The sequence below is a fragment of the Heterodontus francisci genome, chromosome 13 (genome assembly GCF_036365525.1).
Source record: "Heterodontus francisci isolate sHetFra1 chromosome 13, sHetFra1.hap1, whole genome shotgun sequence".
In the NCBI taxonomy this organism is placed as follows: domain Eukaryota; kingdom Metazoa; phylum Chordata; class Chondrichthyes; order Heterodontiformes; family Heterodontidae; genus Heterodontus; species Heterodontus francisci.
The window spans coordinates 97322624-97349323 of NC_090383.1; the positions used below are offsets into that span (position 1 = coordinate 97322624).

General features: G+C 43.0%; 2 protein-coding genes across 5 annotated transcripts in view; one reads left to right on the forward strand and one right to left on the reverse strand.

The window, feature by feature from the left end:
• Window positions 1-825: 825 nt before the first annotated feature.
• msh6 (mutS homolog 6 (E. coli)) lies at window positions 826-24480 on the forward strand. The gene is made up of 10 exons (XM_068045227.1): window positions 826-1254; window positions 1873-2075; window positions 14203-14384; window positions 15237-17778; window positions 19775-20055; window positions 20884-21001; window positions 22309-22398; window positions 23104-23258; window positions 23552-23751; window positions 24323-24480. The coding sequence occupies exons 1-10, from the start codon at window positions 971-973 to the stop codon at window positions 24402-24404; spliced, it is 4137 nt and encodes a 1378-aa protein (XP_067901328.1). The 5' UTR covers window positions 826-970; the 3' UTR covers window positions 24405-24480.
• Window positions 24481-24486: 6 nt separating this feature from the next.
• The window catches only part of LOC137376523 (F-box only protein 11), a 167714-nt gene continuing 165500 nt past the window's right edge, over window positions 24487-26700 (reverse strand). For all 4 annotated transcript variants that reach the window (XM_068045233.1, XM_068045231.1, XM_068045230.1 and 1 more), the window contains one exon: window positions 24487-25748. In XM_068045233.1, the coding sequence (XP_067901334.1) occupies window positions 25619-25748 (130 nt within the window). In that variant the 3' untranslated portion in view covers window positions 24487-25618. The remainder of the gene's footprint in view (window positions 25749-26700) is intronic.

Here is a 26700-nt window from a genome sequence, read left to right on the forward strand (position 1 = left end):
CCTTGATAGTTTTAATTTAATTTCTATCATGTGGTGTTCAAAATTGCACAGTATTGGTAACTGTGACGTAACCATTGCTTTACACAAATTTATGATTAACTCTTTCACTTTATGCTCTTATTTATATAATTCCAAGGCCTCTCCACCATCGACCAGCTCAATTGGACTGCATTCGCCTGGCTCCATTCTCATCTATCTAATCGTAGCCAGAAAATCACTTCCAGTAGCTTCTCTTCCCGCTCCTGCACTGTTACATCTGCTGTGCAGTTTTGAATGCCACGTTATAGAAAGGAAATTATGCCACCTGTCAGCCCTTGTCTTTTACTGTCTGCCTAATATATTTGACAGCCTCCTACTGTCGTACAGTCAGCTCTCCATGCCCAAGTTCAAATCACCTACGCCCTCTGCAACTGGTGTGCACTGCAAGGAACAGAGAACCGAACAGACACTTGTAATAATGTTGTTTTGCTGTATAAGGTTCCTTTGGGTTTTCTGAAATGGAAAACAGCTTTATTTTAAGCATCTTTCACTTGAATTGGACGGGACGTGAGACTATATTAGCATAGTGAGGCGGGGGAAACTCAGTGCCACCTACACTAGTACAATTAAAATTGGCCAAATCATTGTGGGGCATGGCTGGATCCAAACTTCACCCAGAGCCAGGGATTTAGAATAGATTGTAGCATGGAGAAATTAGATATAGAAATATATAGACACAATTGTCTTCCAGTCTTCAAGCTTCTCCACAAGGCCACAAGTGCAGCCAATCAGGTTGCACTTTAACATTCCGCAAAGCTGCCTGCAGCTGGGGGCGGGGCTTGGCGCTGGCGGGAAAGAGGAGGTGAGCGGCCATTGGCTGCGGCAACATTCGGAATTCCTTCCTTTGACCCCGCGTTCCATTTTCCCGCCAGCGCCAAAGCCCGAGTTCGGTTCCGGTTGTTCCTGCTTGGTGGCGGCCGCGGTCTGCAGCATGTCCCGGCAGAGCACCCTGTTCAGCTTCTTCCCCAAATCGCCGCCGCTCAGCGCCGCTTCCAAGCCCGAGCCTGAAGCCGATGTGCCGACTGCTAAAAAGGCCAATACTTCTCCTCGGGAAGTGGCCAAAGAGAACGGGAGCGGGGCCGCCAAGCGCCGTCCGAGCCCGGGATCGGGCCCGGCCAAGAGGCCCCGAGTTGCCGCTACCCGCAGCCCGGGCTTCTCCGGGGGGGCGAGGCAGGCCGGCAAACAGGTGGCGGCCCCCGGGCTCCCCGCATTGAGGTAAGAGAGAGGGGAAGGGGGACTGCACAACCAGTTAGTGCCGAGAGTCTGAGCGGGGGGTTTGCGCTGTGCTTAAACTGCCCTCAGTGTCCAGGTGTGGGGCAGGGCATTGATTCCAGCCCGGGGAGGCCGGCAACTTTACTGTCAGTACTCAATGGACTCAGACTGCACGGGTTAGGGTCCCCACTAAGTTGTTTTGGTGTGAGTTTATACTAAATATTCTTTTAATAAACCTACTGTTCCTGAAGTGTTGCAATGTAAGGCAATGTTTCGGAAAGGAAGGGGAGCAGAAAACTTAAAAAGTGAGGAAAAAAAGAAACTTTGCAAAGCACTTCCTCTGCAGCTGACCACTGAAGTGTAGTGTGATTTGGGGACCCGATAGCTGTTAATGTTAGTGGTGTTTCCTTTCCTTTTGAGCACGCGTCTCATGTTCCGTGGAATGTTCTTGGGGAATCCTTGCAGATGTAGCAGCTTTGAAGTGAGCTTGGGAAATAGTGAACTGCTTGATAGAGCAAGTGTAAGTCTGCAGGACAATACTAAAGGAAAAGACTGTTGCACAAATAAAAGGATCTGAAATGCTGAAGTAATTGTCTCATGTTCTACAATTCTGTTCTGCAGTCAGGCTTGTGACTTTACTCCAGGAGATCTGGTGTGGGCCAAACTGGAAGGGTACCCTTGGTGGCCAAGCTTGGTGTATAATCATCCAACTGCCGACGAGTACCTCAGGGGAAAAGGGAAGGCTCTTCGTATCCATGTCCAGTTCTTTGATGATCCTCCAACAAGAGGCTGGGTTAGTGTGAAGTATGTCAAGTTGTACACAGGTAAGAGGCCAGAGTATAAAATGTGAATTCCTGTACAGATTTAGCTTTTGTCATATCTAAATGTGATTAAACAAGTATCTCAATAGAGAAATAACTAGAAACGATTCTGAGTGCAGTGGTTAAACACTACTTCTGTTGCCCCTGTTCTTTTTGTTTTTAATCCTTTGCTGCTGGGACCTGAGTTCAGATGCAGCCCAAACCTATCTGCTATCAGAAACCCAGTTTAAGTTTGCAGTACTTGGCTGAGCTAACAATTTATATCAAAGCTCCAATATCATTTTCTATGATACAATATAAGGTTCATATTTCCACTGTTGACCTTTTTGAGTACTTTTAGCTATCAGGTTTTATTTAACTAGTTCTGCAAATAAGTGTTCATGCTGACAATAATTTGAAGAGATACTTGTGCAAGCCTATATCTAATGGTATCCACCCTGTGGATTGTGCTGACTAGGTCGTACAGACTGGTTGAGTCTGGTCTCTTTGTTCTGACTTGTTGAGTCTTTATATGCAGGTCAATGATGTGTTTCCACAATTTTTATCCTGTATGGAACTTCCCCAACACTGGGGAGGTCCCTGGCCTGAAAGTTGGTGTGACTGATAACTTTTGTCATATTTAAATGTGATTAAACAAGTATCTCAATAGAGAAATAACTAGAAACGATTGAGTGCAGTGGTTAAACACTACTTGAGTGGCGCAGTGGTTAGCACCGCAGCCTCACAGCTCCAGCGACCCGGGTCCAATTCTGGGTACTGCCTGTGTGGAGTTTGCAAGTTCTCCCTGTGTCTGCGTGGGTTTCCTCCGGGTGCTCCGGTTTCCTCCCACAGCCAAAAGGCTTGCAGGTTGATAGGTAAATTGGCCATTATAAAATTGCCCCTAGTATAGGTAGGGGAATATAGGAACAGGTGAGGATGTGGTAGGAATATGGGATAGTGTAGGATTAGTATAAATGGGTGGTTAATGGTCGGCACAGACTCGGTGGGCCGAAGGGCCTGTTTCAGTGCTGTATCTCTAAATCTAAATCAAAAAATCTAAAATCTATACAGATTTGCTTGAAAGCTTGATGCTAGTGCAGTTTTCCTGTTTTATCTGTCCCTGCCCATAAACTCGGGTGATTTTGTAACAATGGCCAAATCAGCTGCATAATTGTTTCCATTGCAAGCACTTCCACAGTATTGGTAGGTATTTGTTAATAACTGAGCACAGGGACTTGGCTGTTCATGATGCTCAAAGCATGGTTTTACTTGGGCTTGTTTCTCTGGACTTAAGCGATAAGGATGCTGTTTTTTAGGAAAGGATTCCCCTACATCCACATCATGTGGCTAAGGTTGTACATCCTGGCTTATCCCTACAGACTTTTTAAATGCTGAGTAGCCTTGTTAGGTTGTCTTCTGCATCTAAATATGAAAGCATAGTGTCCAATCTCCTTAGCAATTCAGTATTGGCTAACTGGATAGGAGGTTCAATTTGAGAATTGTCTAAGCCTCCTTCTGCCTCATCCTCACTATCCCTTTCATCCTTCACTGTCCCTACCACCTGACGTACCCGTGCTTGCTTATCCTCTTCCCGGCAATAATAATGTTTTAACGCAGCTGATTCTTTTTCTGGCGATCTGGGGTGTCAACCTAATTTACCTTACCAATTCTCTTGACCACTTTATATGAACCACTGAACTGCTTTCAACGGTTCACCCTGTAAAGGCAGTAATACTAACACCTCATCCCTGGTTGAAATGTTTGGGTCTTGGCATGCTTGTTTGCCCATTTCTTTGTTTGGGAAGCTTTCAGGTGTTCCTGAGCCACTTTGCAAGCTCTGGAGCCGTTCCCGGAACACTGATGCATAATCTAGCACAGAAGATTTGTCCCTCTGTTCTAAAGACCTTTCTTTAATTTGTTTTAGAGGATCTCTTATCTCATGTCTGTAAACTAATTCAAAAGGATTAAAACCTTTAGGATTAGGTGAATCCCTAGTGGCAAACAAAAGAAATTCTAGCCCTTTATCCCAATCATAGGAATATTCATGACAGTATGCCCTAATCATTGTTTTGAGGAACTGATGGTACCTTTCTAAAGCTCCCTGTGTCTGTGGGTGGTATGCTGAAGACTTTAACTGTTATACCTAAATTATTCATAACTCCTTGAGAAATTTGAGATAAAATTGGAACCTTGATCTGACTGAATCTCAATCAGTAATCCATATCTAGTGAAGAACTGGGTTAACTTCTCTACAACTACCTTAGCAGAAATTGTTCTCCAGGCAATGGCCTCTGGGCCATATCCATGATGGTGAGTATATATTGGCGTCCTGCTTTTTTTGGTAAGGGTCCTACACAGTCTAACAACACCCTACTAAATGGCTCCCCAATAATTGGTATGGGAATTAGAGGTGTCAGTTTTATGGCAGGTTGTAGTTTTCCTGCAATCTGGCACGTTTACCATGTTCTTGGAAAGACCTGCCGGTAAAAATGTTGACTTATACGTGATTTAGTCTTCCGGATCCCCACATGTCCCACCATAGGAATTTCATGCACTATCTTTGATAGTTCCCAGCGATACCACTATCTGAACTACTGTGTGTTCTTTGTCCGCAAGTCATTGAGGAGGTCTCTACTTCCTCATCAGAATCCCATTTTTAATATAATAGCATTCTGGAACTCCTTTTGCCTCAGCTTCTGTTGGAGCTGATTGTGCCACTTTATTTAATTTTGGATCAGCTTGCTGAGCCGTGATCAGAAGACATATTAAACATTTCCTTTGGATTATCCAAATCACCAAAGAAAGTTTGATATTGGGCAATGTCTGTGGTGCCAGTTTTACCTCCGACAATAGAACTTGTTTAGCCATTGCTCGGGTTACTACACATGGAGGAAAAATTCCTGGAACCTTATCTTGTAACTCTTCTATCTCTTTTAACTTCACTTGGTTTTTCTGTGACTACTGGAGAAGCTACTACTTTCATTCTGGCCAAATCACTTTTCAGGAGTAGGTCAACTTCGTCTACTGGCAAATTATGGACAACTCCTACAGTTACCTTTCTAGACATTAAGTCACACTCAAGGTGCACCCGATACAAATACTCCGCGCCAATACTATTCACTAAAACTTTAACATTCAGTGCGCTCTCTGGAAATATTATTTCTTTCCCAGCAGAAGAGTTTGGGTGGCTCCTGTATCCCTGAGTATAACTATAGGTTTTGAGTTCCGAAGAAGGGTCACTGACCCGAAACGTTAACTCTGCTTCTCTTTCCACAGATGCTGCCAGACCTGCTGAGTGATTCCAGCATTTCTTGTTTTTATTTCAGATTTCCAGCATCCGCAGTATTTTGCTTTTATAACTATAGGTTTGCCTGCCTCACTTGAGGGATAAGGAGTTACTTTTCCTTTCGATAAGATTTCCCTATAACTCTCAGGTATCTTACTCACAACCCCTGCACTCACATTGCTTTTTGTATTTGGCCTTACAGCTGCAGTCAGAGCTACAGTCTGATCTGTATTCTTGGCCAGGGCCGCTTTCTCGGGATGGGTTTACCCTGCAACTTTCCGCATTCTGCATGGAGATGTCCCACCTTGTGACAATAGTAGCATTTAGGCTTGTGGACTTCACTACCACCCTCAGCATCTTCCTTTCTGGCCTGAGGAGATCCTGGGGCGTTCCCAGCTGTCCCTTTTTGGCTACTTGCCTTCCTTTCACCCTCCCTTCTATACCTTTTGGGATTTTGGGGATGATGGACAAAGGGTTTGGGCTTAAACACAAGATCAGTCAGCAATTTCCGCTGGCTGTTGATATCTTCTGGTTCTTACTAATGGAGGGAGTGAATTTTTAAATTCTTCCAGGAGAATTAGTTCCCTAAGGTTCTCGTACATGGTTTCCATCTTTTATGCCTGTATCTAACAATCAAAATTAATTTGCTTTCCCCTCTCAAATTTTATGTAAGTCTGCCCAGTCATCTCTGGAGGTTGTGAAATTTCTGGCAGTAAGCTTCAGGAACTAACTCGTATGCAATGAGAATAGCCTTTTTTTGCCATCTCAATCTGCAGAAGCCTCCTCAGAAAGCATGATATAAACATCATGAGCTCTTCCCATCAACCTGCTTTGCATAAGCAGTATCCAGCTTTCCCTTGGCCACTTCATCGGTTTATGCTAACTTCTCAAAAGAAATGAAAAATGCCTCTACGTCCCTTTCCTCAAACTTAGGGAGGGCTTGTATAAACTGGGTCCTGAGCTGGAGTACAATCTTTCCTCAGAACTTTCCTTGAAGTTAAGGCCACTCTTTTGACTTAATTCCAGCTTTTTAACTTCAAATTCCCTTTTTCTCTTTGAAATGCTCTCTCTTGCCCTTTCCAATCCATCAAATTCAAGTTTTTTTTTCATTGTCAATTCTCTTTCCGCTCAAGCACGTTTTTATTTTGTTTTTATTTTTCTTTGTCGAGTTCAAACTCCTTCATCTGTAACTGAATTTTAGCTAATTCAACTGCACTACCCTCTGGTTTACTTTCTTACATTAGAACATACAAATTAGGAGCAGGAGTAGGCCACTCGGCCCATTGAGTCTGCTGTGCCATTCAATAAGTTCATGGTTGATTGTAACCTCAACTCCACATTCCTGCCTATACCCAATAATGTTTTACCCCCTTGCTTATCAAGAATCTGTCTACCTGTGCCTTAAAAAAAAAATTCAAAGACTCTGCTTCCACATCCTTTTGAGGATGAGAGTTCCAAAGACTCACGACCTTCTGAAAGAGAATTTCTTATCTGTCTTAAATGGATGACCCCTTATTTTTAAACAGTGATTCCCTAGTTCTAGATTCTCCCACAAGAGGAAACCTTTCCACATCCACCCTTTCAAGACCCCTCTGAATCTTATGTTTCAGTCAAGTCACCTCTTACTCTTCTGAACTCCAGCGGATACAAGCCTAGCCTGTCTAACCTTTCCTCAGAAGACAACCCGTCTATTTTAGGTATTAGTCTAATAAACCTTCTCTGAACTGCTTCCAACGCATTTACTTCCTTTCTTAAATAAGCAGACCAATACTGTATATACTACACCAGATGTGGTCTCACCACTGCCCTGTATAACTGAAGCATAACCTCTCTACTTTTGTATTCAATTCCCCTTGCAATAAATGTTAACAATCTATTAGTTTTCCTAATTACGTGCTGTACCTGCATACTAACCTTTTGCGATTCATGCACTAGGACACCCAGATCCCTCTGCATCTCCGAGCTCTGCAATCTCTCACCCATTTACATAATGCTGCTTTTTTTATTCTTCCTGCCAAAATGGACTATTTCACATTTTTGCACATTATACTCCATTTGCCAGATTTTTGCCCACTCGCTTAACCTATCTATATCCCTTTGTAGTCTCCTTATGCCTTCACAAGTTATTTTCCTACCTATCTTTGTGTCATCAGCAAATTTAGCAACCATACCTTCGGTCCCTCCGTCGAAGTCTTTGAAAGAAATTGTAAAAAGTTTGAGGCCCCCAGCGCTGATCTCTGTGGCGCACCACTCGTTACATCTTGCCAACCAGAATGTGACTCATTAATGCCTACTCTGTTTCCTGTTAGCTAGCCAATCTTCGATCCATGCAGTTCTGATGAAAGGTCACAAACCTGAAATGTTCACTTTGCTTCTCTCTGCAGATGCTGCCAGACCTGCTGAGTATTTCTTGCACTTTTTGTTTTTATTTCAGATTTCCAGCATCCGCAGTATTTTGCTTTTACTTCTATCCATGGCAATATGTTATCCCCTACACCATGAGCTTTTATTTTCTGCAATAACCTTTGATGTGACACCTTATCAAATGCCTTCTGGAGATCTAAGTACATCCACCGGTTCCCCTTTATCCACAGCACATGTTTCTTCAAAGAGCTCCAATAAATTGATTAGACATGATTTCCCTTTCACAAAAACATGTTGACTCTACCATGAATTTTTCTAAGTGCCCTGCTATAACATCTTTAATAGTAGCTTGTAACATTTTCCCTAAGACAGATGCTAAGCTAACTGGCCTGTAGTTTCCTACTTTCTGTCTCCCTCCCTTTTTGAATAAAGGAGTTGCATTGGCCATTTTCCAATCTAATGGAACCTTCCCTGAATCCAGGGAATTTTGGAAAATTTAAAACCACGCATCAACTATCGTACTAGCCACTTTTTTTTTTTTAAGACCCTAGGATGAAGCCCATCAGAACCCAGGACTTGTCAGTCCGCAGCATTTTGCTCAGTACTACTTCACTGGTTATTGTAATTTTTCTGAGTTCCTCCCTCCTTTCCATTTCCTGATTTATAGCTATTTCTGAGATGTTACTTGTATCTTCTATGTTGAAGCAAAATACCTGTTCAGTTCATCTCCCACCTCTTTATTTTGTTTTCCAATTCCAAATGTTGTGCTATTACTTCAATTATGTCTGCTTTCTTAGCTCCTGGTTGTAACTCTAACCCCAGTTTTGCTGCCAATGTTATTCGCTTAACCTTGGTCAAGTTCCTCAAATCACTGTTACGTCCTCTCTCGCCAGAAAAGTCGCAGCAACTGTTGGACATTCCGGTGGTGTAGACTTTATTACCCAAGAAACCTGGTTCTTTTTATGTTTTCTTTTTCAATAATTATTACCCCACTTACAATTGAACGGTGTTGGGTTTATCCCACACAGAGCCCCAGTTAGATGTTGCAACAGGCAGGAGGAGTGCACTGTTTGTTCTTGTCCAACTTCTCCACAGGTCACAACATATATTTAAATTTTCCCACTTACTGATAGTCATATATTGTTTTTCCCAGAATAAAACACACCAACCAGGTTTCTTTAATAATTTTGTTGTTTATCAGTTTGTTATAAAATAAGTCTTAACCAATAATAAAGTAAAATGTGTACACAGATTGAAATTAAAACTCCTTTTTTTAAACCTCGGTGCTCACGCATACATTGGTTAACAGGAAAAATGAGATCTTTGTTTAGCGCTGATACAAAGAAAACTGGAAAAGAAACACTTGGGTATGGAAAAATGTCCGTTGCTTTGGTTTGGAGTCCCAAATGCATATGGGCTGCTGTCACTGGAATCTTCCTATAACAGTTCTTTCTAGGTGATGTTGATCAAAAAATGAGGCTACAGAGACTTCAGATAGGTCTTGGAGTAAAATGCAGCAACAAGGGTTTCAGTTCCCACACATTTGATAGTTTCCTCTACACAGAAGGAAATGGGAATCTGACTCACTGTATGTAGGATTTCTTTTCAAGAGAGACATGAGCTGGGTCGTCTTTGACAGGCAAAAACAGCTATCTTTTTTAACAATTCAGATTGAAACTAAAAACATTCCAGAAGTCAAGCCTCCTGACCTCTAAATCTTGACCTGTCACTTCTTAGTAAACATCTCCCAAAGTCAAGAACAACCCCTGCTGGGTGATTATCCACAGACAGGTGCCTTCCAGTGTGACTTTTTAAAAAAAACAAAGTTCGGCATCTCCAAGATTCCAGATGAATCAGTGTCCATAATTCAACTATAAGACCTTTAATGCATATTTTACCAAAAAAAAAGCTCTTTTGTAACACTACTTTCTTTTCTGCTTTAACTTGCCCTGTATGCTTCTAGATAACCAAGGTCTCTAGATTTGGCAGTACCACCCTCTTTCCTTGTGGGTACATGTCTACACTGTGCCTGTAGAATCTTGCTTTTGAATGCCTTGCCTTCCCCCAATTTAGAACTTTTACTGCTGTTCTATCTTTGTCCGTTTCCATGATAATGCTAAATCTCACTGTATTATGGTCACTACCTCCAAAATGCTCACCCACTGCTACTTCATTCACTTGTTCATCATTACCTAAGACTAAATCTAGAATTGTGGCCCCTCTCGTTAGGCTTGTTACATGTTGGCTAAAAAAGTTCTCTTGAATGCAGTTCAAGAATTTTGTGCTCTGTTCTTCACACTGTTGGTATCCCAGTTGATATTGGGGTAGTTGAAATCCCCAACTATTATTGCCCTATTGTTTTTGCAGTCAGAAATTTGCCTACTATTTGTTCTATCTCCCTTTTGCTATTTGGGGGTCTATAGCACACTCCTAGTAGTGTGGCTGCCCCTTTCTTTTATTTCTGAGCTCAACCCATATGGCCGCATTTGATGATTCATTTAGTATATCGTCCCTCCTCACAGCTGTAATTGCTTCTTTAACCAGTAATGCTGCCCCCTCTCCTGTTTATCTCCCACTCTATCCTGCCTGAAAACTCTATATCCAGGGATGTTGAGCTGCCATTTTTTCCCCGTTTTAAGCCAAGTTTCGGTTATAGCTATAATATGCTGCCATGTGTCTCAGTGCCCTCAGCTCATCGGCTTTATTTGCTATACTCCTTGCATTTAAATAAATAACTTTTAGCGCTGCACACGTTTAATCTTTGCTTCATCTGTCTTTCAGAGTCACTCTAATTTTCTGTCTCCTGTTCCCTGCTCTGAATTTGTCCTATCTGAAACTGTCATCAGGTTCCCATCCCCCTTGCCAATCTAGTTTAAACCATTCTCAACAGCACTAGCAAACCTTCCTGCAAGGATATTCGTCCCAGTCCTGTTCAAGTGTAGACCTTCTGGCTTGTACAGGTCTCTCCTTCCCCAGAAATCTGAAGCCCTCCCTCCTGCACCATCTCTCTAGCCATGCATTCATCAGGTGTATTCTCCTATTTTTATACTCACTGGCACGTGACCTTGGGAATAATCTGGAAATTGCTGCCTTTGAGGCCCTGCTTGCTAATCTTTTTCCTAACTCCCAAAACTCAGCCTGCAAGACCTCATCCCTTTTTCTACTTCTGTCGTTGGTACAAATGTGGATCATGACTTCCAACTGTTCACCCTCGCCCTCCAGAATGCTCTGTAGCTGCTCGGTGATATCCATGACCCTTGCACCAGGGAGGCAACATACCATCCTGGACCACAGAAACACCTGTCTGTTCCCTTAACTATAGAATCCCCTACCGCTATTGCTCTCCTGTCTTTTCTCCTCCCTTCCTGCATAGCTGAGCCACCCGTGGTGATCTGGCCATGACTCTCGCTGCACGCCAGAAGAACCCTCTCTCCCATCGGTACTTAACTGAATATAGGTTAGAATGTGGGATGTTCTCCAGAGACTCCTGTACTACCTGCCTTGTTCTCCATGTCTGTCTGGCAGCCACCCAGCTGCTCTCTGCCTGTGCTCTCTTTACCTGCGGGGTGACCACCTCCTGAAACATGCTATCCTCATATCGCTCATCCTTGTGAATGCACCTCGGTGACAGCAGCTGCTCCTCGAGTTCCAAGATTCAGTTTTTGCATTTGATGGCACTTTCTGCACATGTAGTTGTCCAGGACATGGGTAGGGTCCTGGAGTCCCCACATGGCACAAGATGTGCATTCGACGGGTGTGAACAGCCTCAAATTATTTACTGCACTAAAATTGGAAGTTAAATAAACACAAAATGGTTATAAATAGAACGAACAAACGAGTAACCACTTACTGATAGTTATTTTAGCTTCTACTTCGAAGATAGTCTTAAATGTTAGAGAAAAAATAAAAATAGCAGAGAAAAGAAAATACCTGCCAGATACTCACTGACCAGCTCCCTCTGCCTCGCTGCTCTCTGTTCTCTCTTGCGCTGTTTGTAGCTCCGAAGTCTCACCCAGCCAGTCACCTACCTGCTTCCCTGTGATGTTATACCTCTTTCTTTCTGAATGCCGGCAGACTGGTGGCGGTGGCAGCTAGCCCTGCTCCCCCCCCTCTCTGTTTCCCGGTGAACGCACCTGCTTGCGTGCTTTCGCTCGCTCACTCTCTTGCTTTCGATTTTAAATTAAATTGATTTTTCTTAATTCATAGTTACCCTCCTTACCAAACTCCCTTCTTCACACTCTGTGCACTCAAGCAGCACTGATAATCCCTGAATTTATACTCTGAAAATAATGATAAATTAGCTTTGCTGGAACTCCGAAACCAGTTTAAGCTAGCTTCCTAACTTGCTACAGCTACCCAGAGCTTGTATATCCCTGTTTTAAAACATTGGAAGCATTGTGAACTGTGAGGAGGATAGTGTAGAACTTCAAAAGAACATAGACAAGTTGGTGGAATGGGCAGACAGGTGGCAGATGAAGTTCAATGTAGAGAAATGTGAAGTGATTCATTTTGGTAGGAAGAACATGGAGAGACAATATAGAATAAAGGGTACAATTCTAAAGGGAGTGCAGGAGCAGAGGGACCTAGGTGTATATGTACATAAGTCATTGAATGTAGCCGGACAGGTTAAGAGAGCGGTTTATAAAGCATATCGTATCCTGGGCTTTATCAATAGGGGCATAGAGTATAAGAGCAAGGAAGTTATGTTGAACTTGTATAAAACACTAGTTCAGCCTCAGCTGGAGTATTGCGTCCAATTCTGGGCGCCGCACTTGAGGAATGACCTGAGGGCATTGGAGAGAGTTCAGAAAAGATTAATGAGAATGGTTGCAGCGATGAGGAATTTCAGTTATGAGGTTAGATTGGAGAAGTTAGGACTGATTCCTTGGAGAAGAGGAGGCTGAGAAGTGAGTTGATGAAGGTATTCAAAATCATGAGGGGGTCTGGACAGAGTAGATAGAAACTTCCCACTTGTGAAAGGATCGAGAACGAGAGGGCACAGATTTAAAGTGCTTGGTAAGGAGCAAAAGTAACATGAGGAAAAACTTTTTCATGCAGCGAGTTAAGGTCTGGAATGCGTTGACTGATGAGGTGGTGGAGGCAGGTTCAATTGAAGTATTCAAAAGGGAATTAGTTTTATGAAAAGGAAGAATGTGCAGGGTTGCGGGGAGAAAGCAGGGGAATGGAACTGAGGGAATTGCTCTATCCGAGCCAGTGCAGACACAATGGGCCAAATGGCCTCCTCTGCACTGTAACAATTCTGTGAAAACTAAAACTTGCTTCTTAACTTACAGTAATTTTAGTTAGTTGCTAAATTTAAACATAACACTAGAGTAGAGCGATTAACCCTTCAAATGCCATCACTTACCAATCTCCCTTCACACTCTGCAGACTGTAACTATATTTCTGTTCCGTCACTGGAACTTCCTAACAGCACTGTTGGTGTATCTACACCCCAAGGACTGCAGTGGTTCGAGGCAGCTCACCACCACCACCTCGAGGGTAATTAGGGGTGGGGAGCAAATGCTGGCCTAGCCAGTGATGCTGACATCCCATGAAAAAACTTTTTTTTAAAAATTCTCCCGTGTTGTGAAGTTGGCATTATACATATATGAAAGGTATGTACTGACTGACAGCACCCGTTTACTCTTTCCCAGAACCATCCCTTTTTTTATTTGTTCCTGGGATGTGGGCAAAGGTTGCATGTTGGCCTTTATTGTCGGTCCCTAGTCCTGAGAAGGTGCTGGTGGACATTTTTAGAACTGTTTTTACTACTGAATAGGTTGCTCGGCCATTTAGAGTCAACCTCTTGAGTATGATTCTGCCATAGCTGCCTTGCTATTTGCCTAATTGATGGAGCTGCTGATCCCATTCCCAAATGCTCAATCAAGACCATAACCACTACAGAATTTCTGCTGTGCTGCAAATTCCACATTTAGTCCAATCCATCAACAAATCTTGTCTACTTTTACTTCTGGGACATTGTCACCACAGCCCTTTGCAACCTCTGAATTTGACGCAGACTTCAGCTGATACACAAGTCGACTGTTAGTATCTCATTTTGTTCACCTATCTCTCCAAATTTGCTTTCCTCTGCTGGCTCCCCTTCCTTTGGTACATTGACCTGAAAAACAATTTAAAATCAAACGCTGGCCTTATTACTACTGCAACTCCACCCCTTTTTTTTTGTCCCCTCAAATATCCCAGCCTGAACACACTGCTCTTCCAGCTCTGGTTTACTGTGCATTTCCCTCTACCTTTTGCTTTATCATTGATAGCAGACACTGCTGACTTATCCCATACTCTGGAACTTCATTAAGTCCTCTGCCTTGCTACATCTCTTCCTATTTTCTAAAGCCTCCTTAAAATTTGACATCCTTACTTTCTTCCCAAACAGCTCTGACTGTGGGAGATTGCTACTTAAAAAGCATTATATAAATGCAAGTTACTGGACATTTATTGGTTACGATCTGTAGTCAGGTGACTTTGTTAATCTTGCAGGTTCTGAGTGTAAAGAAGCCCAGAGGGGTGGTGTCTATTTCAGTGGGAAGCCTGAAATGCGCAGGGCAATGGAAATGGCAGACGATGCCATTCAGAAATCGAGAGAAGCGCGTTTGGAACTGGCTGTGTGCACTGAACCTTCTGAGCCAGACGACGATGATGAGGAGGAGGAGGAAATGGAGGTAAATGAATAATCATTTCAATCGGACAATTTATCAGAATTAAAACACCCCAGAGGTACAAACTAGAACATTTCCAAGTTTGATTTCCCCAGTCTGTACTGAAATTAGTTGATCTGAGCCAGGTCTCAGCTCAAAATTAGAGGGGGAATAATGGATCAGGATTCCTGTGCCTCCTTATTCAGCCCCTCCTGATGGAAGTATATGTCCATTGAGATTGGGTAGCAGGTGAGGGTGCAAATGTATTTCTTCCCCAGAACCATGACAGCCAATCACTGATCTTTTTAATTGTAGCCTTAGTTGATCTGAGTGCCCCTTGGGAATAAACAGTGTGCCTTTAACCCCCCCCCCCCCCCTCCTCCTCTCCTCTCAGTTTGAGTAAATGCAAAGATCCATGTATTAACTTGGTATTGTGTTCTGCATGACAGTGCTGGGCAATGGAATACCACTTACCCCCACACCTGTCACCTGGTGCCAGTATTGAGGACTCCGGGACAGGTGTAGCATAGAAATCTGTGAGGTTCACTTTGTTCAAATGTATTAGCACCAACTGAAGAAAGACTCTCCTTATCTAGTCCCCTCTCCCTTCAGTACTTGAGGCTGAATATTTCCACTGCCCACAGCAACCATCTTCTCTTCCCACCTTTCTGCCTTAAATTGTCGAATTATGGAGAATTCTGTCCTGTGTGGACGACTAGGAGCTGGACTGGTGCTGTCCAAACTCCCTTCCTCCCAACCGACCGCTTCTATCCCATCAGTTCCAGAGATGGGGCTATTGTGCCGGCCAGTCTTGCCAACCTGATAGGCTGTTTAGAAAGAATGATAATCAAGTAAACTGAAAATGTTCCTTTCCAGGTAGGTGACCAATCTACAGTGAGTGAGGAAGATAAAGAAAATAACAGTGAGGATGAGAAAGTGAAGAAGCGAATGCCAAGGGCAGCACGGTCTGCCAGTGCCAAGGCCAAAAGGAGACGGATCGTGGTAGAGTCTGACAGTGACGTTGAAAGCTCGGAGGATGAGTTTAAACCTGACCAGCAGGAGGGGAGCAGTGACGAATGCAGCAGCGGTGTGGATGAGAAAGATATCAGTGAGCCAGACACGGAGACTGACCCTGATAGTCCAGCGAAGACTCCCTTCAAGCGCAAACGTGGAGGGACTGTTGTCCCGGCCGCAGCAAAAAGCACATCCAGTTCTCCCTCGGAAACCCCGAAGAGACCAGCAGCAGTGTCCTTGGGCACAAAGTCCAGACTGTCTGCCTTTTCTGCGCCAGAAACGTTCGAGTGCCAGTCGAACAGTGCTTCACCAACAGCAGTGTGGGACCATGAAAAGCTTGAGTGGTTAAAGCCTGGCAAGAGAAAGGATGCAAAGAGACAAAAAGAAGGTGACCCTGACTACGACAGTTCCTCACTATATGTGCCTGATGATTTCTTGTATAAGTGTACCCCGGGCATGCGGAAGTGGTGGGAGCTGAAGTCTCAGATGCTCGACACGGTGATTTTCTATAAAGTCGGCAAGTTTTATGAGCTCTACCACATGGATGCTGTCACTGCTGTCAGTGAGCTGGGACTGATGTTCATGAAGGGCAGCTGGGCTCACTCTGGTTTCCCCGAGATTGCTTTTGGCCGTTTCTCTAATGTGCTGGTTCAGAAAGGGTACAAGGTGGCAAGGGTGGAGCAGACGGAGACCCCCGAGATGATGGAAGCACGCTGCAAGTCGCTGGCACACCCCACTAAGTTTGACCGGGTAGTCCGAAGAGAAGTCTGTCGGATAATTACAAAGGGAACGCAGACATATAGCGTCCTGGATGGCAGCCCATCTGAAAGCTGCAACAAGTATCTCCTATGTGTGAAGGAGAAGGTGAACGCTGACTCGTCGGGCCAGTATCACTCGTACGGAGTCTGTTTCGTCGACACTTCCGTTGGCAAGTTTTCCGTGGGCCAGTTTCAGGATGATCGGCACTGCTCCCGTTTCCGAACTCTGGTGGCACATTACACGCCGGTGCAGGTGCTGTTTGAAAGGGGTAACCCATCAATGGAGACCAGGAAGGTTCTGAAAGGCTGCCTCGTCTCTGCCATGCAGGAGGGGCTGCAGTCAGGCTCCCAGTTCTGGGATGCATCCAAAACACTAAAAGTTCTAGCCGAGGAGGGCTATTTCAATGAAACGGAACACAAAGACATGGACATTCCTTTGCCTTTTGTTCTCCAACGGATGGTATCTGAGGCTGACTCACTGGGGCTCACTCCAGGCGAAGGCCATGAACTTGCCTTGTCAGCACTAGGAGCCTGCGTCTTCTACCTAAAGAGATGCCTTGTTGACCAAGAGCTCTTGTCGATGGCAAACTTTGAAGAATATGTTCCTGTGGATATTGATATTGAGCGAACAAAAGTGTGCAGCAGCCGCTTTGTCAGAAGCGGGCAGCGCTTGGTGCTGGATGGCATTACACTGACCAATCTGGAGATCTTGCAAAATGGCACCAACGGCACAACCGAGGGCACGTTGCTGGAACAGCTGGACAACTGCTGCACCTACTTCGGCAAACGGTTACTAAAGCAGTGGCTGTGTGCCCCCCTCTGTAACCCTCTTGCTATTGAGGATCGGTTAAACAGTATTGAGGATCTGATGGCCGTGCCTGACAAGGTTACGGAGGTCATTGAGCTGTTGAAGAAACTGCCAGACTTGGAGCGACTCCTGAGCCGGATCCATAGCATTGGATCGCCTCTGAAGAGTAAAGACCATCCTGATAGCCGGGCTGTGCTGTACGAAGAGACCACCTATAGTAAAAAGAAAATCACTGACTTCCTGTCTTCCCTGGAAGGTTTCAAAGTCTTTCAGGAGGTGCTCCAGATTATTGAACCATCTGTTGATGGCTTTAAGTCCAAACTACTAAAACAGATACTAAGCTTGAAGGGAAGTTCCACCGAAGGCCTCTTCCCAGATTTGTCTGCAGAGTTGAAGAGATGGGACATGGCCTTTGACCATCAGAAGGCAAGAAACACTGGAGTAATTACTCCCAAAGCAGGCTTTGACCCAGATTATGATCAGGCACTCGCTGACATAAAGGAGACAGAACGCAACCTCCAAGAGTACTTGGAAAAGCAGCGCAAGAGGCTTGGGTGCCGAAATGTCGTTTACTGGGGCTCTGCCAAAAACCGCTACCAACTGGAAGTTCCGGAAAGTATTGCTGATCGCCATGTGCCGGAGGAATATGAGTTGAAATCAACCAAAAAGGGCTACAAACGCTACTGGACAAAACCGATTGAAAAGCTGTTGGATACAATGAATAATGCTGAAGAGAGGCGAGACGTTGCTCTTCAAGACTGTATGCGGAGGCTTTTTTGCAACTTTGACAAGAACTACAAAAACTGGCAGGCAGCAGTGGACTGCATCGCTGTCCTTGGTAAGTGAAGTGTTGCCTCAACCCTTGCACTGGGTGATCCACATTTAGTCTTGGGCTGAATGTGGGGGGTTTTGATCTCCTGCGGTTGGGACAGTCATCCATCATGTGTATATCTTCTGCCTCACCTCACTCTGCATTTAAAGTGGTAGAGCAGTCTTCAATTCCAGACTAATACCTGGAATGGGCAGGTTGTCTTATGAGGAAAGGTTGGACAGGCTAGGCTTGTATCCGCTGGACTTTAGAAGAGTGAGAGGCGACTTGATTGAAACATAAGATTTAGAGGGGTCTTGACAGGGTGGATGTGGAAAGGATGTTTCCTCTTGTGGGAGAACTAGGGGTCACTGTTTAAAAATAGGGGTTGCCCATTTAAGACAGATGGGGAGAAATTTTGAGTAAGGCGGTGGAAGCAAAGTCTTTGAATATTTTTAAGGCACCGGTAGATAATTTCTTAGGGTGAAAGGTTATCTGGGGTAGGTGGGAATGTGGAGTTGAGGTTGCAATCAGATCAGCTATGATCTTGAATGGCGGAGCAGGCTCGAGGGACTGAGTGACCTACCCCTGCTCCTAATTCCCATGTTTGTATAAAGGAGTTCTGTTCCATAATTGGTGTCTGACAGTACTGACGTTCAGATTGCTATGCTTGCACAGAGCTGCTATTGGTGCTACTGGAGCACCTGTACTGCTGCCTTACCTCATGCAATTTAACTCTCAGGCAAGCTTGATTAGCATGTAGCTGTAAGCTCCTGCCAACCCACCCACCTATCACACAACTCTTAAAGTAGCTTCTTGCACACTGACGACGATGGACTTGCTCTTGTGGCTGTTGCTCCAGCAGATGTGATAGGAGGTTTGTCATTGTTAATAGGAGAACAGGTTTTTTTAACATTTTAAATATCATGTGTAAACCTTCATTTTATAATTAAATCTGACCAATCCCAGAAGGGAGCAGAACAGGGAAAAAAATGACAATCAACCGTGTGAGCTGACTCTTTCATTTGAACAATTAACCCCACCTGCTGGCCACTTCACTCTTTTCCCAGGAACTCATCTGCAACAAACTCCTGATAATTAATTCAGCTGTTTTTGTCCTGGAAAATATCAAATAAATTGAACGAGCCGAGTCCAGCAAAACAAGTTAGTATACTTAACCAATTCATCATTGCAGCCACTGCTCCCATGTCATTCCCCCCTCATGCAGTGTTCTGTCTTCCCCCCCCCCCCCCCCCCAGTCAGCAAATCCCTCCAGCAAGGGCAACTTTTGGGCTCCCCTTACTTTCTGCTGTTCTTTTTCTCTCTCAACTGCCCCCACCCCCCCTTGGCAGACACGCGTGTATCACACGTTCCATTCCTCTGTGCATGCGAGGCAATCAAAAGTGTGCATATTATAGATTAAGTAAATAAATAGTGAAAAGTGGGAATATTGTGCTTGGAAATATTCAGATAATTTGAATTAAGCAACATTGAATTAAGGTGTGATGGTGTCAATGTAATCCTTTTATCGCTTCAGTTGCTTTCTCTCGTAACTTATTCTCGCTGCCCCCAACAAAACAACCAAGGCATGGGCATTTTCCAAAGGGCAGCCACTTGTGTATGTTTGTAGATGGTTGGGAGCTTTGGTCACACACATTTGCCCCAGAGTTTCTAAACCTCAACATGAGACATGAGTTACTCCTCTTTCTGTAGTAGGGGAAAATGGGAGTCAGTGCCTGCAAATGTTCTGATCAAGCAAAGCAGGAAGAATTGATCCTAGGCACTGGTAACTCTCGGTGCTGTGCTTATTGGTACTTGAGCTGGTTCTTGTATGATGCTCTTCAAATCATTAGTTCAAATTTCTGCCAGCACCAGCACTTCAATGCAAACCAAATACAGTCTCTGGAAATGTTTGGCTCTTCCAAATTTCAAACATTTGATTGTACTGGCAGATGCTTTTCACCGTTCTTTGAAATGATCCTTCAATACAGTTTTCATCCCTCTTATGGTGGTTTTACTTTTTCAGATGTTTTGGTAAGCCTCACGCATTACAGTCAGAGTGGAGAGGGGCCAATGTGCAGACCTGTTGTAATGCTTGCCAATGAGGATGCCCAACCGTTCCTGGAACTTACGGGCTCACGCCACCCATGTGTTTTAAAAACCTTCTTTGGCGATTTCATCCCCAATGATGTTCTCATTGGCTGCCAGGACACTGAAGATTTGGAAGATGGTCACAGTAACAACCAAGCTTCCTGTCTACTTGTAACAGGCCCAAATATGGGTGGCAAATCCACACTCATGAGACAGGTGGGAGAGACAGTGTTATCTAGCACAGTTCTGTGCATTTTAAATGAAACTTAAATTTATGCAGCTCCTTTTATAATCTCAGGACATCCCAGAGTGCTTTAGTCACTGATGTACTTTTGAAGTGTAGTTGCTGTTGTAATGTAGGAAATGAGTCAGCCAATTTTCACACAGCAAGGTCCCGCATAGTGAAATAAATGGCCAGATTATCTGTTCTGGTGTTAGTTGAGGGATAAGTATTGGCCAGACAGTTGGGAGAGCTGCTCTTCAAAATATTGTCACGTGATCTTTTACATCCACCCAAGGAGGCAGACAAAACCTCAGTTTAACATCTCGATACGAAGACTGCACCTGAGTGCAGTACTTCCCAGGAATGTCGGCCTGGCGCATATGCTCAAAACTCTGGATTTTGAGACTTTAACCCACAGCCTTCTAGATTCTAAGGCGAGAGGAGAAGCCATGGCTAGATATTGAGCTAAAAGTAATATTTTTCCTCCCCTATCCTTTTGAAAGTATTTTTGAACAATACAAGAATTGATGACTAATATGAGCAATTCACAAGGATAAATTGAACAGAATTGCAGTGTTCTGGAATGTAGATTAGAGGTGGGTGAAGTAATCTAGTTTTTTAAAATGCAAAAATTATTTTCCCAAATTGCTATCAAATCTTTGCAGTTCTACCTTAAACTCTCTCGTTTTTAGTAATGGGTTTATTTTGGTTAACGGTAAGGACACATGCTTGCACTTCTGAGTTGTGTACTGGTGACAGTAAAGAACACAAAATCTGGAGCTACATCTGATTACTTTTTCCTCTTTCCCCTTCTGGACTAGGTTGGCCTCCTGGTTGTCTTGGCTCAGCTAGGGTGCTATGTGCCTGCTGAAAGCTGCAAATTTAATCCAGTTGACCGAGTCTTTACACGTCTAGGAGCATCTGATAGAATCATGTCAGGTAAGAGTACAGGAGGCCTTGGCGTAGTGGTAGTGTCACTGGACTAATAGTCCAGACCTCCAGGCTAATGTTCTGGACCATGGGTTCAAATCCTGTCATGGCAGATGGGGAAATTTGAACTCAATTAATAAAAAAAAAAAATCTGGAATTTTAAAAAGCTAGTCTAATGGTGACCATGGAACCATTGTCGAATGTCCTTACCTGGTCTGGCCTACATGTGACTCCTGACCCACAGCAATGTGGTTGACTTTTAACTGCCCTCTGAAAGGGCAACAAATGCTGGCCTGGCCAGTGATGCCCACAGCCCATGAATGAATTTTTGATTAGATTTAGAGATACAGCACTGAAACAGGCCCTTCGGCCCACCGAGTCTGTGCCGAACATCAACCACCCATTTATACTAATCCTACACTAATCCCATATTCCTACCAAACATCCCCACCTGTCTCTATATTTCCCTACCACCTACCTATACTAGTGACAATTTATAATGGCCAATTTACCTATCAACCTGCAAGTCTTTTGGCTTGTGGGAGGAAACCGGAGCACCCGGAGAAAACCCACGCAGACACAGGGAGAACTTGCAAACTCCACACAGGCAGTACCCGGAATCGAACCCGGGTCCCTGGAGCTGTGAGGCTGCGGTGCTAACCACTGCGCGCCATTGTTTTGCAATCAAATATTTGCAGTTCTTTAACTTAGTTATAAAAACACACAAAGTAGTTCTACCCTGAATTTTCTCCAGTTTTTAGCATGGGTTTATTTTGGTTAAAGCTAAGGGCATATGCTTGCAAATCTGAGTTGTGTACTGGTAAAGAACAGAAAATCTGGAGCTACATCTGTAGCTAACAACCATCAGCAATCTAAACATACCTGTACTTGGTTTCCTAGAGGACATAAATAGACATGAGAACTTGTATCCCTATAAGGAATTCTATACTCCAGTCAAAGGTGTAACCAAGTTACTTCTGTAAGTTTTCAGGTCTTTCTGGGAAACTGCCAGGGTCTTTTTATGTTGCAGAAAATTTGACTAGAAAGGTATATTGATGGGGATGTGCAGTTCACTAGGACCAACCTGAATGATCATCTCCATCTATGAGATGACTTGTGCTAAAGAAAATGGGTAAGAGCTACCATGTCTGTCAATAATCTCTCCGATCCAAATACCAGGAAGCTGACTAAACTCCATTTATTCCTTCCTCACCAAGCAAGCAGCTGTCAAAGGAAGTGAATTGTAGTAATCTTTCAGTTGGACTTTAGAGCATGTGCAGTAGCATCTGAAATAACATTAAACATCATTCTTGCAGGTGAAAGCACTTTCTTTGTGGAACTTAGTGAGACATCCAGTATCCTGCAACATGCAACACAGCATTCCCTTGTGCTTTTGGATGAATTAGGTAAAGTTCGGATCTACTTTAAATGTCATGCTAGGTTTGAGTATCTGATTGTAGTGATTGATAAATCTGGAATAGTACTCCCAACATATTTAAGGAGCTAGGGCACTTGTGTATACTTCTGAATTTGGCCAGTGAAGTTCCTAGGGAGCAGTGTAAGAACAAATAGGAGGTGCTCAAAATGAGCATTTACAAAGTTTTCTAACACTAGGCATCATCAAAAGCTGCTGTGGTCACCACCTGCAGTTTATTGAAAGACACTTCAGAATTGTAGTTGGGTAATAACAGGAATAGAGATCAACAGTAAGATGAAAATGCATTGACTGTCAAGGTTTTTTGGAGGTCACTTTTGGGGGAAGAGACACTTTGGATCAGTTGGACATGTGCATTTCAAGGGATGTTAGTGTCAAGGCCAGCCTTTGTTGCCCATCCCTAATTGGCATTAGATAACTATTGGAAATGGGGCACTTAATGCTTTATTCCCCTCCAACCTAATTTTGGTACCCTAACCTCTTGCTGACTTCACACACAGTACATTGAATTGGGATATTGTGGTTAGGTACTTATGTAGTGGTTATCCTCCAGATCACTCTGGTGGGGATAACCACTACATGAAATGATGATTATCCTAGTTTCATAATTCCTTCTTGAACTACCATTTGGAGAATAGCCATGACTAGTCACTTAAGCAAAACCTTTGCATTCCAGGCCGTGGTACAGCAACATACGATGGCACAGCAATAGCTAGTGCAGTGGTGAAGGAGCTTGCTGAAAATATCAAGTGCCGCACTCTCTTTTCTACACACTACCATTCCCTTGTGGAAGATTTCTCTCACTCCACTGTAGTCTGTTTAGGGCATATGGTAAGTGCATAGCGTTCAGTATACTTGAAACAAGTGTTGTAGCAGCTTCATACTTATATGTTCACCTCATTTAAGCATTATTCTAGAAAGGCAGTTTCCAACAGCATTCAACTGTTAAATATTTTTGCAGTTGAATGTAGAAGGCATGATGAATTTCACAGTTTAAAACATGCATGCCTAGTTGTGTACTACCTCAGAAGGGCAGCGGACTTTCTCCAAGCCTGCAGCAAATAAGATACACAAGTTTGTTTGTACACTTCCATAATGGATAATCTGTTGTGGACTGTTTGCAGGCTTGTATGGTTGAGAATGAGTGTGAAGATCCAAGCCAGGAAACTATCACATTCCTGTATAAATTTATCAAAGGAGCCTGTCCAAAAAGTTATGGATTTAATGCAGCAAGACTCGCAAACATTCCTGAGGAAATAATTCAAAAAGGTCACAAGAAAGCTAAAGAATTTGAAAGGACTACCATTTCCTTCAGACTTTTTAAGTAAGTATAAAGAACAATTGAATGTATGATTGCTAATTAAAATATTGCAGCAGTGTGAAATTGGCAGCTGAAACACACCCCAGTACATTTACCCGATATATCGGGCTGTAGAACAATGGTAAACCTGTGCTTCCCAAGGTATCAACTAATTTTTTTTATTGGCCAGGAAGAGCTCTTAACTAGAACATTTGTGCTACTGCACATTACTTTCTGTTGTGGGCAGAGTGCTGAGGAATTCAAAGCAAGCAACAGGTTTATTTGAAAGTTAATTGAATTCACAATCAGCATGACATGCTAAAGAATAGTTGGAAATAAGGTATTAAATTAAAAAGCTATTGACTTACAGGGATAGAAGGAAGTAGTACATGCTACAGACAGATGGTAGAGAATAGGTAAATCTTTTGGACAGCTAAAGGAGGGTTTACTATACCACCTCCTGGTACTTGTAGAGAACAAAGATTTAAATGAAGGTGAAAGAGCTAAAACTCACTTGCTTTAAACTATGGGGTAGTAATGTGTTGGTTATTTTTTTACCTGTTAGAATTTTTAAATACATTTTTTGCTTCCATAGGGAGGTGTGCTTTTTGGTTGAAGATCCAAATGTTAACTTCCTCACTCTACAGCCAGTACTACAGAAGATTGCTGAAATCTGAACACCGTATCAAGTATTTGATTTAATTCAGACATGATTTGAAATTATGTTCTAATAAAGTTTATTTTAAAATAAGACTCTCCTTCCTAGGAAATTAAACCCTTTTATTGTTACCTAGCATCTACATAATGGTTATTGAGTACTCCACAATATATTAAGTCTAGGATGTTATGGTACATGCATACACTTTCAAGCTGTTGATTTTACCCACTGTCACCAATACGCATTAATGAAAAGCTATTGAAGGGAGACTGAGTATATATGTACATATATACTAGCTGCTTCATTACAGGGAGAAGCATTACCAAAATGGCATGTTCAAGTTACTTTTGTAACAATATGCATGGTTTAATGAGATGGCATCTAACTTTTTAAAACTGGGTAAAATACTGGTACCACTTCAAATGTTTATTTTCCCTTAATCCCTGTACAGTCTCATGAAAAGCACTTATGATGTTGACTTCTGGAAATAACTTTAAAAAGAACATATCAATGTTCTGTAACTGAAATCAAAAGTTGTGGGATACAATTGATTAGTGTTATCTTTTCTCTTTCATAGAAAGAACTTAAGATACTGGGACATGAGTATAGTTACAGCAAGTCTCTAGTTCTGCTAACAAAACAGGACACATTCAAGTACAATAAGGTTTTGCTTGAAATTACAAAAGCTACATGAGAAAAGCATTAAAATCAGTTGTCTCAGTTGAATAAATGTTTTTTTAAAAATCAAAAATGCAGAAGTGCTAGATCACATTTTCATACGTACACCAACCCAATCAGTACCCATTCTCCATCGGTGCTGCAGAATACCCCTGTGGTTCTGTATGCTGTGTTCCAACAGCAGAACAGTCCTCCTGCAAGCTCCATGTTTCAATGCTATTTGTCCAAAGAAAAATACAGCTTCACAAGCTGGCATTTAGGGTACAGAACCAGTGTTAGCCTTTTGGCCCTTGGATAGTCCACTGCTGGCTGCTTAGTCTGTAGTAATGCTATTTATGCCCAGCCTCCTCCTTGATCCTGAGTTAGCAGATTACTCCTTTCCTTCACTGCCAAAACACCAGAGTTTTTGAGCTCGAGTGTCATCCACATATGCACAACTGCTGTACAAATTCTGACATTCTTCCTGAAGATTTGGGCAAATGATACTTTTCCCCTAGAGTTTTTTTTATACAAATGGAGTTACTGTTGATTAGAATGGCAGGATATACTTGAAACTCAATTGTGTTGCAACGTATTGGACTCTATTGGTGGTGCAGAGTCATACAAAGTGTCTGTATCGTGCGTGGGTTCTCCAGCTAATGTGCAAGGATTTGAGAGTGTTCCAGCACCACAGTCACAGAAAAATCTGCAATGAAAGGGGAAAAAAAATAAGTATTTTCCTTTTATTTTAGTGCCCCACTTCAAATACATAACCAAGAAAACAATTGACTTGACAGACTACTACCAGCTAAACGAGTGGTAAAATTGCAGTTTTCTGCACAAATGCCGTTCAACCAGTGTAATCCAAAACCATCCAACTCCATTTCTTCAGACTCGTTGGGCTGAAGGGCCTGTTTCAGTGCTGTACCTCTTTGATTCTCTCTCTAATGTGGGGGTATAGAGAAATGGAGTTGGATGGTTTTGGATTACACTGGTTGAACTTGCACAGACAAAAAGAGTTAAATGGCATTTGTGCTGAAACCTTTGGACTGTTCTACAGCTGCAAACCTTGTTATCCACTTAATATTTTTTTTTTAAAAAACTTGTATAATTTTTTCAAAACTCCTGTACTTCACACCCTCCCTGAAGGAGTGTACTAGGCAAAAACCTGATAGCACAGCTAGTATAGCCCAAGTCCACTTTTGATTTCTTTGCACTGCTAATGACAGTAAGACCTAAACAGCACAGCAAAGCTAGGCTAGTCGTGCACTGTCAGGGTGTCATAGCTGTACGCTCTCTAGCAAATGGTTATAGAGGTTTAGGACCTCAAATCATTCAGCACAGAGTAGAGACAGGAAATGCATTAATGAACAGAAACTTGTCCTCTACTAAAGTTTCCACATGTTTTGAGACTAGAAGCTACAATAGGATTTGCTGGTGTATTGGATATTTATGTAGGAAAACCAATCAATATGGTTCCACTACAACTGCTTTAGTAATTTAATCTAAAGTTTATTAACAGCATTAAAACAATAAATTTAGCAAAAAATAATTCTCTCCTCCCCCATCTTCCACAAGGTGATGTCCAAGTAATCAGCTCTCAGGCCCTACCAATACTACTCAGCAGCACACAATAGAAATCGGGAGATGATCCCACA

Coding starts and splice junctions, on each gene's coding strand:
- msh6 (XM_068045227.1), top strand. CDS start 971: ATGTCCCGGCAGAGCACCCTGTTCAGCTTCTTCCCCAAATCGCCGCCG. Junction 14,385..15,236: donor AGGAGGAGGAGGAAATGGAG/GTAAATGAATAA, acceptor GTTCCTTTCCAG/GTAGGTGACCAATCTACAGT. Junction 20,056..20,883: donor AATCCACACTCATGAGACAG/GTGGGAGAGACA, acceptor CTTCTGGACTAG/GTTGGCCTCCTGGTTGTCTT.